The sequence below is a fragment of the Chiroxiphia lanceolata genome, chromosome 26 (genome assembly GCF_009829145.1).
Source record: "Chiroxiphia lanceolata isolate bChiLan1 chromosome 26, bChiLan1.pri, whole genome shotgun sequence".
NCBI classification, from domain to species: domain Eukaryota; kingdom Metazoa; phylum Chordata; class Aves; order Passeriformes; family Pipridae; genus Chiroxiphia; species Chiroxiphia lanceolata.
Genome location: NC_045662.1, coordinates 1069617 through 1083810, shown reverse-complemented (window position 1 = coordinate 1083810; position 14194 = coordinate 1069617). Strand labels below are relative to the sequence as shown.

General features: G+C 50.3%; 1 protein-coding gene across 2 annotated transcripts in view; it reads left to right on the top strand.

Annotated features, from left to right (window-relative positions):
- The first annotated feature begins 4078 nt into the window (after nucleotides 1–4078).
- Nucleotides 4079–14194, top strand: part of NSF (N-ethylmaleimide sensitive factor, vesicle fusing ATPase) — a 71304-nt gene continuing 61188 nt past the window's right edge. For both annotated transcript variants that reach the window (XM_032711187.1, XM_032711189.1), the window contains exon 1: nucleotides 4079–4152. In XM_032711187.1, coding sequence (XP_032567078.1) covers nucleotides 4141–4152 — 12 coding nt within the window. In that variant the 5' untranslated portion in view covers nucleotides 4079–4140. The remainder of the gene's footprint in view (nucleotides 4153–14194) is intronic.

The window sequence follows — 14194 nt, the reverse complement described above, 5'->3', positions numbered from 1 at the left end:
CAGGTCTCTTCAGTCCTGCACATCTCCCATGGGAGCAAGAGGAACTCTCCATCACCCATCACCAGTGACAGAGCCATCCTCATGTGCCTGCAGTGGGGGCTGTGGGGGCTGGGCAGCCCCAAGGCTGGAAGAGAAGCCCCAGGGAAGCTGCTGGCAGAGGGAGCCAGGACAAGCAGAGGGGTCACTGCATCACAACATGTGTTTCTTTATTCTTCTCCTCATGGCTGCTGGTTTAGATGCTCTGCCAAGTGCATGAACATCTCTGTTCTCACTGAAAAGGACTGAGGAAAACCCAAAAGCCCTGAAGCCAAACCCTACTTGTTTTCACTTCTCAAGCTATTTTGGTTTGCACCCCTCAAACTGTTTTTATGGACTCTGAGGACAGCACTTTTGCTGCCACCCCTGCCTGGACTGCTGAAGGCAGTACGTGCCCATAGGGCCAGATGTTCTTTTATGAATTGTGGTCTTGTGTGCTGTGATCCATCTCTCACATCCTCAGTGTGTGCTGCCAGCCCACGTGGTTGTGGGGAGAGCAGTGGGGTGAGCCTGAGTGTCCAGGTCTGCCCAGCCCCTTCCTAAACCCACCCAGGGACTTCAGACACAAATGTGTCTGCTGGAAGCAGGGGATTCACTCCAGGAGATGGGGGGTCAGCAGGGAATGTCTTGGTTCCATGGTGTGTGCCAGACCACAGTTCTATTCCTCGCTCCCTGCCCTGGGGAAGGGCTGGCTCTGGGGCAGGGATTTGGGGCTGTGGGACAGGGATTTGGGGCAGGGATTTGGGGCTGGGCTTTGGGGCTGGCTCAGGAGCAGGGAGGGTTGATCTGGAGTCCCCTTCATCCCAGGTCTGCAGAGGAGCCAGTGTGACCTTTGTGCTTGGTTTGGGGAGCTTTACTTTGATTTTCTCCCCCTTTTGAAATGGTGAAATGTGGGGAAGCAAAGCCACTCCCTCACTGTCCCCCTCAGCTATTTCCCTTCAAATTCCTATGCTGCATTTCCTGCATTTCTTACTGCATGAGACTCCTTCAAGGCTGCACAGCTGAGAACAGAGCCTCTGCCAGGGATGACCTCCTGGCTGGACACCTTTCCGGCTGCAGAGGAAAATGTGGTGTCAGCACACAGAGAAAACAATCTTTGCATTGCTTGGCTCAGCCCACAGCAGATTTAGGCACCGACCGCACTTCTTTATCCCCGAGGCCTATGCTCTGCACTGAGGTACATCCATGGCCTGAGGCACCTGTCCCTCTGTGTTAAAGTGCCCCCAGTGCCAGTTCTCCATGGACTTGGCATTCCCCTCCGGATCACAGCTGACTTTGGTACCTGTTCTAGGCAGCAAACCAGCAGTTACAGTCAGTATTAATATTTTATCCTGCTGTCAGCCCTCACGGGAAGCTGCTGGGAGAGGCTGCTAGGGCACAAAAGCTCCCTGGGTTGATCCCAGGCTGTTGGGCTTGGCTTTGCTGACAGCCCTGAGCTTTGGAGTGGGAGCCTTTGCCACCTCCTCCCTCCAAATGCAATCACAGAGTACTGCTGAGGTTTCAGTCTCTGGCTTAACATCACCCAGGGGGACAAGCTCCCTGACCCATTTCCACCTCTCAGCACCAGTGTCTTCAGGAGGATCTGCTGCTCTGGAGTGAAGCACTATTCCAGCTGAATCCCAGGAGCAGGTCCCACATGGATCCACATCCCGAAGTTTGGCTGGATACCCACAGTCTGTGCTCAGACAGGACTGCCAGGAAAGCAGTTAAGCCATTGGATGTGCCGTTGGAAGAGGCCACGGCACCTCATTTACAGCAGCTGCCGCACGGCCTCTTTGGAGCAGGAACAGAATTAAAGCCAGATTAAGAATTAAATTAAAACAGAATTAAATTAGAACAATAAAAATTATTAAAAAGTAACATTATTAAATCATTAAAGTTCTATAACTATATTATATATAATTATATAAAGATATATGTGATATATATTTTATATAATTATAAAAATATAAAACATGTAATAAGTATTATATATTATATGATAAAATATCATGGCTGGGCTTTGCGAATGAAGATTTGGAAAAGGTCTCTACCCACGTTTGTTACAAACACACAGGTGGCTAAAAAGGCCAATATGAGACAGGCATGTCTAGTTGCAAAAGGCACAACAGAAAGACTCCCTAGGGGGTAAATTCTGCAAGGCACGATTCTTTCTGCATTGTCTTTTCTCCTCAAGGGTGATCCTGCTGCGTTCTCAAAGGCATCAGCAGCGTTATAGATGGTGTGTCTCCAGACCTCCCAGTTGGAGGCCAGAGTAGACCAGTTATGATGATCAATATGGCCAAGGCTGAGATGTTGTTTCAGGGAGTCCTTGTATCTCCTCTTCGGGGCTCCTCTCTTGTGGCAGCCGGTGGCAAGTTCACCATAAAGCAAGATCTTAGAGAGGCGGTGGTTGGTCCTTCATCCTTGAGATGTGTCCTGCCCAATGCAGCTGTGTTCTCAGCAACATGGCCTCAATACCTGTGACTGCTGCTTGTTCTAGAACAGATGTATTGGTCACATAATCCGACCAGTGGATGTTTAGGATTGTACAGAGGCAGCGTTGATGGAAGCGTTCCAGGAGTCGCAGGTGGTGGCGGTAGATGACCCATGATTCGGATCCATATAAGAGAGTAGACAGCACTATGGCTCTGTAAACACTGATCTTTGTACTTTTCTTCAAGTGTTTATTTTGCCAAACTCTTTTATGAAGCTTTCCAAAGGCACTATATGCCTTTGCTAACCTGTTGTCTATCTCCCCGTCAATCTCACCATCCAAGGAGATGAGGCTACCTAGGTAATTAAACTGCTGGACTGATTTGAGCTCTGATTCGCCAATGGTGATATGGAGATGATGGAAGACTTCCTGAGGTGCAGGTAGATAGAGAACTTCTGTCTTCTTTAAGCTGAGTTCCAGCCCAAAGAGCTCAGCAGCGTCTGCGAAGCAGGATGTTAAACACTGCAGGGCTGCTTCTGTGTGGGCGACAAGGGCGGCGTCATCAGCATAAAGCAGCTCCCAGACAAGACGATTTAAGGTCTTGGTGTGGGCCTTCAGTCACCTTAGGTTGAAAAGGCTTCCATCAGTACGATATCAGATGTAGATACCGTCCTGATCCTCGAGGTCTGCTTTGGAGCATCATGCAGAAAAAGATTGTGAATAGGGTTGGTGCGAGAACGCAGCTTTGTTTCACACCATTAATTATTAGAAAGGCTCAGAAAGTGCATTGCCATAATTGACTTGGCCATGCTGATCCTCATGGAGTGAGATGATCATTTTGAGGAACATGGGGGGACAACCTAATATTATATAATATATATTATATATTATATATTATATATTATATATTATATATTATATATTATATATTATATATTATATATTATAATGTATTAATGCTATTAACATAGTAAATCAGACTATTTAAATATTATAAATAATAATGATTATTAAAAATAAGTAAAATTAAATTAAAACAAAATTAAAGAATTTAAAGAATTAAAGCAGGGGCTGCCTGGCAGCCCGGCCCCGCTCACCCTCACACCGCGGGGCTCGGCCCATCCCATCACCGCGCTGCCCGCGGAACGGGTCCGGGACACGGATCGGGACAGGGATCAGGACCAACCTGGCCCCACCGTGGCCCCTCCAGATTGCCATCCGTTCGGGCACACTCGTGTCCCATCCCGATCCCATCCCGTGCCCCATCCCGGTCCCATCCTTATCCCATTCAGTGTCCAATCCCGTTCCCATCCCATGTCCCATCCCGTGCCCTATACCAGCCCCATCCCACGTCCCCATCCCGATCCCATCCCGGTCCCACGCGGAACTCCCGGGAGCCCAAGGCACCGCCCACTCTCCGCGGCCCCGCCCACCCTGCCCCACCGACCAATCCCCTCAGCGCTCCCGCTGACTCATGATGGCAGCACGCCCCGCCCCGCGCCGCCAGCCCAATGTGAAGGCACTGCTGTCAGTCACTGTGAGCGATGGGCTAAACAGCCAATGAAAGACTGTTGACCGCGCAGTGGGCGCGGCCTCTTGCCCGTGGCCCCGCCCCTCATTCCCGCGCGCCTGCGCTGCACCGCCCCCTGGCGGCCGCGGGGAGGGCTCTCGGTCGGCGCTGCGGCAACATGGCGGGGCGGGTGAGTGTGAGGGGCACGGACCGGCCCCGTGCCCCTGCCGCGCTCCTCCTCCCCCTGCGGCTCCGGGGGCTTATCGCAGCCCCGCTGCCGCGTGGCCGCTCGGCCCCGCCGAGTCTCCTGGGGGTGCTGTGCGGCTGTGGCGACCCTTCCCGTCGGCGGTGTGGGGGGCTCTGAGGGTCCTCTGAGGGTCCTCTGAGGGTGTGGGGACCCCCTTGGCCGTATGGGGGGCTCGGGGTGATGTGACCCCTGTCGCTGTGTTTTCCCCTGAGGCTGAGGTGTGGAGCCCTTTGGTGATGTGGCGTGTGGGACAGGGCTGTGGGTTCCCTCAGCGGTCACCCCTCTCCCTGGGGGCAGGGTTTGGGGTCTCCCAGGGCTGCTGCGAGGTCGGGGTGGCCCCTTGGGGATGTGAGGTGTGGGCACTGGACCGGGGGGATCCCTCAGGAGCGCTGTGGGACCAGGGTGACCCCTGTCCCTGTGTGCATGAGGCAGGATTTGGGGTTCCCTAAGGGTGCCGTGTGGTTGCAGTGGCCCTGTGGGATGCAGGGCAGGATTCTGGGGTGTTCTGGGGTGCTGTGAGTTTCTGGTAACCCCTGGGTGCTGTGGGGTGAGTGTTTAGGGCTTCCTCGGGGCACCCTGAGCTTGGGGTGACCCCTTTCCTAAGGGGGTGTGGGGCAGGATCGTGGGGTCCCCCGAGAGTGCAGTGAAGCCCTTGTGGTGTCTGGGTGCTGCTCTCAGGATTTAGGGTGCCCTGGGGTGCTCTGGGGCTGTGGTGACCCCTCTCCCTGTGGCCTGTGGGGCAGGGGCCTCTAGGGATGCTGTGAGGGGGCTGCGTGACCCCTTGGTGCTCTGGGATGTTGGGCAGGGTTGTGGAATTCCCTGAGGAGCCTTTGTGAGGATGGGGTGTGTGGATGGATTCTGGGGTGCCCCGAGGGTGCTGTGAGGCCCTAGTGACCCCTGGGTGCTGTGGGATATGGGGAGATTTGCTCCTCTGCCCTGTGGGGGCCAGGCAGGCACAGTTCTATGATGTGGGTCCACATTGTGTTGGGTGAAAACACCTCAAGGGTTGTGCAGTAGTTTTGTTCTATATTTATTTAAAAACTAAAAAAATCCTTATTGGTCACAGATCACATCAGCAAGTGGCCAGAGGGGCCTTAAAATGTGAAGGCCCAGCCTTGTCTGTGAAATCTCTTCCTGTGGTGCCCTGTCCATCCCCTCTGTTGCAGGTGTCCAGGTGCTGCAGGATGTGTTTGGATTGCTCTGCCCTTTGCCAGGAGCTCAGTCATGCTTTGCTGGATATCAGCTTGGGAAAGTCACATTTTTCATTGGTGCCTGCCTCCAGCTGGAATCTTGTCTCTTGGCCAAATAATTCAGTGATGGAAATCTTGGAGAATCGTTTTTCCAAGTGTTTTTGTGCCGTGTTTGGGTGATGGATGGAGGGCAGCTGGTGCAGGGCTGTGGTGCAGAGCAGGGGTGAGAAGTGTGGCCCAGGGACGTGCTGTGCATCACAGGTGCTCCAGAGCCACCCCTGAAATGTGCTGAGTAATTGGGAAAAAAATCATGTTTTGTGGTCTGTCTCTTGTTAAGAGCTTCTCTTCTGTCCCTGCTCCACATTCCTGGTCTCACTTTTTCCCTTGCACCTTTTTCTTTGTCTCATCCTTTGCACCAGCCCAGGGAAATGTGTGTGCCCTGAGTGCTGTTTTTAGCTTTGTGTGGCCCCAGTGGGCACCCAGAGCTCTGGTCAGTGGTCAGATCATTTAAGCCACACTGCACACAGTTCTGAGAGTCCCTGAAGCCCAGAGCTGCCTGGCTGCAGTGGTGCTGCCGTGCCCTGCTCCCCTGAGCCCTCCCAGCCGTGCTGTGTCACCAGAGAACACTCTCTGGGTGGGTTCAGGAGTCTTCATGTACTGAGTGCTGGCACTGGTGACTGGGGGTGTGGGGAGGAAGGAGAAGGATCAGCTTCAACTTTTCCTGCTGCTATGAGCTTTGGTGCTACTAAAAACCTGAGAAAATGTGCCTTTATTTGGCCAGCTTGGAAGACTGGTGGAGGAAAGAGGGATTTATGCAGATTTAAGGGAAAGATTGGTGTTCACTTGCCTCCTAATGTGGCAGTTTGATGGGTGATGCTCTGCTTGTGTTACCAGGAAGCTTCTTGCTATTCAGTGTTTTCTTGATTTACCTACAGATGCAGTTGTTGCAGAATTATCAGGTTATTTAACACCGGGAAGAGAGTTCTTAACCTGAATTTTCCATCTCATTCTCTGAGCTGGATCTGATCCTTTGGAATGTTAAAGCTGTTGGTGGGAGCTACCAGAGGAGTTGCCTGCTCCCTCCAGCTGGCCCCTGGGAAGGGTGAGGAGTCAGGGAGAGCAGGCAGCAGCATCCCTTCGGATGTGCCCCTGGAGCTGTGTGTAAATAAGGAACAGGCGGTGGGAGGGTGGGGGTGTGTGAGATCTCTGTGCACAACAGGTGAGGCTGATGCTGGAGCACTGATGCTCTTCTGTTATCAGCATTTCTAACAGGTGCTTGAACCTGTTCAGGAGCTTCAGTGACTCCTCCTGCCCTGCAAATCTGTCTTGCAAATGTGATTTAGAGCTTAATCCCTTTTACTGGACTGGGGTGTTCGATTTGTGCACGTACACTTTCACAGGGAGAAATGAATGGCTCTCCTCATGTACCAGAGAGACAAAATATTTAAACTTGCAGTAACATTTGGAATAATTTAGGGGAGTGATAAGCCAAATGTGATTAATTGTGGTGCTGTTTCAGGTGTGTTGCTCTGCTCCCCTAATTGCACTGGGTTTCTCCATGGCAAGGAAGAGACGGTGATTAGCAGTGATTGAAGTTTACAGGAAAAACAGTTTATGATGATTAGAAATAATGGCTGTTTCTGTAATAATTTATTCTGGATCTCTCTGCATGGGAATCATTAGGCACACAGGCAGAGCAGGGAGGCTTGCCAGGGCATCAGCCAGAGTCTGCTGCAGGAGGGGGAATGTTGGGAAGCTGCTGTGTCTGTGGTTGATTACTGATCCCTTGTACCAACTGGACCCCTGGAAGTTCACTGGTACTGTCTGTAACTAATTGATTTGAACCTCGTTAGAAATTAGTTCCCAGAGGGACGTGAAAAGGCCGGATGACTTCTGTGCCTGGTTCCAGCCAGTGTCAGGCTGTGGATCCAGCAGGAGGCTGTTGTGGGACAGGGATCCCTGTGGTGCAGGTCCCTCTGGCAGATGGGGCAGGGCTGCTGCTCCCCGGGGCAGCTGTGTGTGCTGAGCACTCCTGTGCAGTGTGCATCCCCCACCAGAGACACTGCCGTGGTTTCCTTTAAGGAATGTCAGATCTGCGATAGCTGAGCTTGTGTAACAGTTGATGAGGACTAGAAATAGTGGCTGGTTTATAGGGTATCATCAGTTTAACACTTCCAATTTCCTTTCTCTGCTCTTTATGGCTCGTTTGGAGCGGTGTTGCCTTTAGCCCAGTCATGGCACACACTGCCCTATTTTCTTCTCATATTCCCATTGCACTGGGTTGGAAATGGTTTTGCTTTCCCTACTGGATGTTGCCTCACCCTGCAGAGCAGGGCTGTAGCTCCTCTGGAGAGCCTGAGACTGAGCAGAAGGGGTTCCTGAGATCTGTTGATATCAACTATTAGAGTGTAACAGGAGTGGGAAGGCAGTGAAGGACAGACCATGTCCCTCAGTATTCCAGGCTGCTGAAGGCATTGCTGGGCTAACCCTGCTCTCCTGTGCTCCTGCAGTCATCACAGAATCATGGAATGGTTTGGGTGGGAAGGACCTTAAAGCCCATCCATTCCATGGGCAGGGACACCTTCCACCAGCCCAGGTTGCTCCAAGCCCCGTCCAACCTGGCCTTGGGCACTTCCAGGGCTGGGGCAGTCACGGCTTCTCTGGGCAACCTGTGCCAGGGCCTCCCCACCCTCACAGGGAGGAATTCCTTCCTAACTTCTAATATATATAATATACCTGAACCAGCACTATACAATAAATAACATTTGGCTTATCGTTTGCTTAAATTATTTAGAAGTGTTTAAAACCCAAACGGTACAGTTTTAGCTTGGATAGCTTGGTAGAGACTTTGAAATGATGAGGGTTGGGGTTTATGTTTACGGGTTAAAGCTGTAATGTCTGGTTTCTGATAACATATGGAAGCAGCCCTCAGAGCTGCAGGCGTCGTCAGGCAACTGGAGAAACGTTTGTGAATCAACTTGGTTCCTTCTCGCAGCCTGTACTGAGCCTGCCAGCATCACTTAGCTTTTTTTAGTGTTTCCTAATGTGTAATATGGAGAAGTAGATTTGTAGCAATGTCTTAGGGAAATGGGAGATAACTCAATCTCAGTCTCTGTTTCTGAGATCACTTCTGCAACCTCGTACTTGTCTTGTGAAATCATCTCAAATGGACTTGTGACCTTCTTGCAGGGCTCCTGCCTTTGGAAAGCCCTTGCTGAATTGGAATAGAATCACACAGATTATTAGAATTTAAAAAATCTAAAATTATTTAAAATAAAATGCTGATAACTGTGACCATGTGAATGTTTGTGGGAACAGGATATCTGACCCTGTCATCTCTGATTAATTTGTTGCCTGTCTTGGTCTTGCAGAAGCAGCGTGTCCACAGCTTGTGCTTAAAAAGTCAGTGCAGTAGGGAGATGTCTGTTCTGCCTCCCCATCCCCAGTTTTGGGGGTGCTGGTACCTCTTTACTTATGAGGACAGGCCAGAATAATTAAATTTAGTTCAGATTTTTTTTAGTAGAGAAAAAAATCTGTAAGAAATCAGAGAATCCTTTTGAGGATCATTTCAAGTGGGAATTTCTTAAGTATTTCTTTTTTACCTTTATTTTCCCCCATAGCACTGCAAGGTCTTCTCTCTTCCTCTCCTGTTCTGTGTCCTGTGCCTCAGAGCACAAAGGTCATTCAGGACAAGACCCTGTGGCTCAGGAGAAGCCCTGACTATGAATCTGGGGGGAACCTCTGCCATAAAATCAGATCTGTTTGAGTCTACAGAAAACCAGTCCCTGGAAAGTAGTGACTGTTTTATATATTCTACTTTACTGCAATACCCACCAGGCAGGACATAGTTTCATTGCACTGAAATCATCATTGATTCCTTTGTTTACATGAAAACTAAAATGTAGGTCCTCTGGTCACGCTGGGATCCTTTTTTGATCCAGGAGGTGGTGGCTGTGTCCAGGTGTGAGAGGGGATGAGCTTTAGGGAGAGCTGGAGCAGTGACAGCCCTGAGCAGGGACAGTGACCTTGGTTTTGGCAGTATGAGGTTCTGCATGATGCTCTGAGGAGGCATCAGGGCAGAGACCAGAATTGAGTGACAAAGTTCCCATATTGACCATTTTCAGGAGGTTTTTTTTGATCTCCAGGAGTTGGAGAGCTGTGTTGGAGAAGGTCTGTGAACAGAAGCATTCAAACAAGGAATACAGTTGCTAAAATTGGTGGAGAAGCTTCCGATGCAGTGCCCTGTAACTGTGTTTGAGCCAACTGCTCCTGGTCCTGCTCGTAAAACCGAGGCTGGATCTGATTCCTCAGGCGCTGCTGCCCCACTGCTGTGCTCCTTCCCATGCTGGCAGAGCCTCCCTCCAGGGAGGGCAAAGGTTTGCAGCACAAAGAGATTTACCATGTCTCTCTGGTCTCCTGGGGTACAATAAAGCAATGACCTTCTATTAAAAGATCTGGAGTAATTACTGCCCTGGGGTTGTGTCATGTGCTTTGTCTGTAGAAAATACAGAAATATTTACAAGCTTTAGCGTCTTGAACACAAATTGCTCATGACTGGGTATGTTTGGTACATCAGTCAGTCCTGGGGAGTTCAGTGCCAGGTGTCAGTGCTGGGGTGAGCTGTAAATACTCAGGGACAGCAGCAGCCTGGGTGTTCACAAGGCACATTCCAAGTTTACAGGGATATTTTTAACCTTGTTGCTGTTGGGTAACTTTGCTAAATAAATGAGAAGAAATTTGCATCCATGAGGTGTCCTGACCTGCTTTCCAGGCTGACACTTAGAGTGGCTGCTGGGGGTTCATTCCCTTGGCATTTTTTAAGAGCTTTAGATGAAACACAACAAGTAGCAATTCCCTGTGATTAAATTGTTGGTCATCCTGGCTCGCTTAAGGAACATGAGGCAACATCCACTCCACAAATGGATGGGTTAATTACAAATGCACCTCTCTTGGGTCATTATTGCTTAAAGGGAAGGTGGAGCTGCTGTTCAGGCTGAGCTGTGGGGGAACAGCCCCCTGGTTCCGTGGCACAGCAGCTCAGGTACAGGTGTATTTCCCGAGATCCACTGGCTGACCATGTTGGAAAGAGCTGGGCTGGAGAAGGACATCCTGGGGCAGAGCAACCCGTGTGTTTGATTAGGGATGCTCTGCCACAACAGTAGCTTGTAGAAACCCTCCTTTACACTCTTGTTTCTCTGTTAATCAGGCAAACTCTTGGAACCCTTTGGCTTGGAGCTGTAAATTGTCTTTCTGATAAAGTTGTCAAATAAAGGATAGCAGAGCCCAGTTCCCAAAGGTGTGAGCACCTTCCTCACTGCACCAGGTAAATAGTGCTGCAGTGACAGAGCTGCCCTTGCACATCTGAGTTCATGTGAGCTTTGCAAACAAAGGGAAGCAGCAGCTGCCTCCCTGAAAACCAATATCCTTTCATGGCTGCCCTGATAAAGTGGGTGTCAAGTGCCAGGACAGAAGTAATTTCCGGATTGCTGCCCAGGCCCACGGGGGAGCTGCTCTCACACAGAGAAACTGGGAAGGTGTGGGGTGTATGTGGTGGCTAAAGAGTGGCCATGAGGAGTCTGGTGTCTCCTGCTGCCCCCCCTGCCCTGCTGTGCTGGGGCAGAGCTCTGTTCCCAGAGGAGGATGTTCCCGGTGCCACAGGCACAGACAGCGCAGGAAGAACGTTCCCGGTTTCGTTCCCAGCCCTGGGTGATGCAGGAGGGGGGGATGGGAGCTCTCCCCTCTCTCTGGTTTTCAGCTGTTTGGGTTTGTGTTGCTGGCAGATCACGGGGAGATGATTCACGGCGTGGGCGGGTCCCGGTGGGCGTGGGCAGGGGGGATGGATCTCATCTCTCCTCCTCCTCTGGACCCTAATGAGGCTTCCTTGGTGTCGGCTCGGTCAGAGGTCCCTGGCTTTGACAAAATGTAAATTATTCTGAGATTTTTAGCCTTCCTAATGTATTCCTCTTTATCAGGAGGAGAAAATTGGTATTTATGAGCTTGTTAGTGAGAGAACGAAGCTCCTTCCTGAAGAGAATAAAAGCTTTCAGCAAAGCAAATAGAGGTCAGATGGAGCTGGTGGAACAGCCAGGCCTGAGCAGGGAGTTGGGCTCCTCGTTCCAGAGACAGCAGCTTATCCTGCCAGCACAGCAATTGCAGGTCTGGAAAGACCTGTCTGGCCAGGCCTGCTGTTCCAAACAGTTCTTTGTAGGTGTCTGAACTCTTCTTGTGGCTGGGGAAGCTTTAGTCAATATTTTTTTAAGATGTCCAGAAAAACCTTCTCTAAACCTTCTGCAAGCTAGTAAGCTTCCTTAGTTAAGTTTTTTAAGTTTGGGTTTTTTTTTTTTTTTTTTACATTTTAGAACCACAGCATTTAGGACAGCTCCTGTTGCTGAGTCTGGTCTCTGATGGAGGCAATACCTTGTTATTCCTTTCTTAAATACCGCTGAGTTGTTCTTTAGGGGAATTTTGGTTTTGTCTTTACTGTTTCCCACTGTGGACTGTCACAGAGCAGCTTCCTTCTGTTCTTACCTGCCCTCCAGGAGCTGTCCAGGCATTACTGTTGCTTTACACCCATTTTTTCTGTCCTTTAATACAGAGCTGTTACTCAGCCCCGTGGTGTGTATGTGCATGTAGAGAGCACAGTCCTCAGGCTCCCTGTGCAAGGAGCTTGGTTTGTGTCCTCCCATTGCTGTCCCAGCTCTGCAGCTCATCTCTGGTGCTGCTGGTTGTCCCCTGTGTGCAGCCCAGAGGTGTTGTGGTCATCTGGGATCCTGTGATCCCTCGGATCTTTAGGCACAGTCTGTGTCACTCTGTGTGTGCCTGCTTTCCATCAGGATCATAGTCCTGGGTAATGTGTGGGGTCTGTGAATCATCATCTCAGTCCCTGTTTATCTTCAAAGCTCCTTTAACATCATAATTCTTCCTTTCAGCACTCAAACTCAATTTTATTTGCAGACCTGTAGTGGTGAGTGTTTGACTTCAAGCCAGCCCTGGTTCCACAGAGCCTGCAGCAGTCTGGACTGACCCTGCTTCCCAGGAACAGCACCTGCACGAGTTCTTCCTTGCCCTCTCGGGGTGATGGAGTCTGGGCTTGGAGTGACTTTGCTGCCCACCAGTTAAAGAAAAGCTTGGATGCCTTTGGGAGCAGGGATCCCACTCTGTGTGCAGCTGGCAGGAGGCTCTGCAGGGGAAATGAAGGTGTCTGGTACCCAGAGATGTCTCATGTTCTAACACTCGTCTGCCAACTCCTGGGTGACAGAAGTTCCATCTCTGCACACCTGGGGATGTGTCTGTGCCTGTGTTTTACACAAAGGAAAATTTTAAAATACAACACTTTACAGTATTTGTACAAACCACATGGAAACAGTGCATGGAACAAAACCTGCCTGGCCTTTAGAGGCTGTTTCATGATCTCTTGGGCAGCATTAGGAAGTGCAAGGAGTTCAGTTGTTTCAAATGAAGAGCATCTCTTCAGTGTTTTAGCTCTTCTCAGTAACAGCTGGCAGGTACAGTGCATTTCTGTCACTTCTGTCATGTACTACCACCTTGTCTGCAGCAGGGTCTGGGTGATGGGAAACATGGTTTTTCTTGGCTTTCTCTGTTGTCAGCCTAAAGGATTCACAAGAGGTGAATTCACAGCTCACAAAAGGTGTGGTTTATGTGTGTATGAAAATATCCAAATAACAGCATTGCCTTCTGGGCTGAGCTCTCCTAACATGTGAGAGCATGGCCATAAACTAAAACACAAGTTCCACCTCAACATGAGAAGAACTTCTTTCCATGGAGGTGGCAGAGCACCGGAACAGCTGCCCAGGGAAGTCATGAAGACATGCCAAACCCACCTGGGCACATTCCTTGGCAGGGGAGTTGGACTGGATGGTCTCCAGAGGGCCCTTCCATCCCCAACTATTCTGTGATTCTGAGAAGGAAGTAGTTTTGTATTTTTTGTGGAGGAAAGCAGGAATCCATGCAGCTTTGGGAAAAATCTCTGAAAGATCAGATATTGTGGTGATTGTTTCTATTATGAAGCTGTTTGTTCTTTGGGGCAACTTTTCTTTGTAAAAATAAAATATGCCAGTGTCACTGAGCCTCCTGGGGCTGGGTTTTCCTGCTGAGCAGTAGCTCAGCAGTGGAGCAGTCGAGGACACGCTCCTGCTTTGTCACAACCCCGAAGGTGGGGTCCTTCACCTTTGTCTCCCAGAGTGAGACTTATCAGTGCATCATGTGGGCTTGTTTTTGTCTTGGCAAACAGGAGGAATGTTGGAGCAGGCTCTGCTGGGTTTATTGTGGGTGCTGGGAGGCTGATGGTGGGTGCTGGTGCTGGAGCAGGGGGTGCTTTCGAAGGAAGGCACTGCCTCAGGTGTGCAGGCACCTCCCTGGGACTTCTCTGTCCTTGGAGTCACTGCTTTCAGAAACCACAATACCCGAAGCAGGGAACATTCTTTTGCCTAATTTAAGCCTAATTTGTCTTCTTTAAAGCTGATTTATCTTTATTGTGGACACTAATATAATGGCAACCTGTGAGGGTGTATGTGGGTCACCTCCAGCTCGAGGGGGACTGCAGCAGGTAGCATCTGCTGTCACCTGTGGGAGCTGCTCTCTGCTTTGTTAGACCTGTGCCTTGCCCAGTTGCCAGCAGTAACCTGCCAGCTTGCTCAAAATCAGCTGGTGTAACTATACTTTGAGATTTCCTGGAAATACTCACCTTGCTGCCTCTGTTCCCTGAGCTGAGGTGTGAATGCAGGCAGTGAGTGCTGGATGGTGGAGAGGGGCAGGTTCCAGGAGTCCTGGTGCTG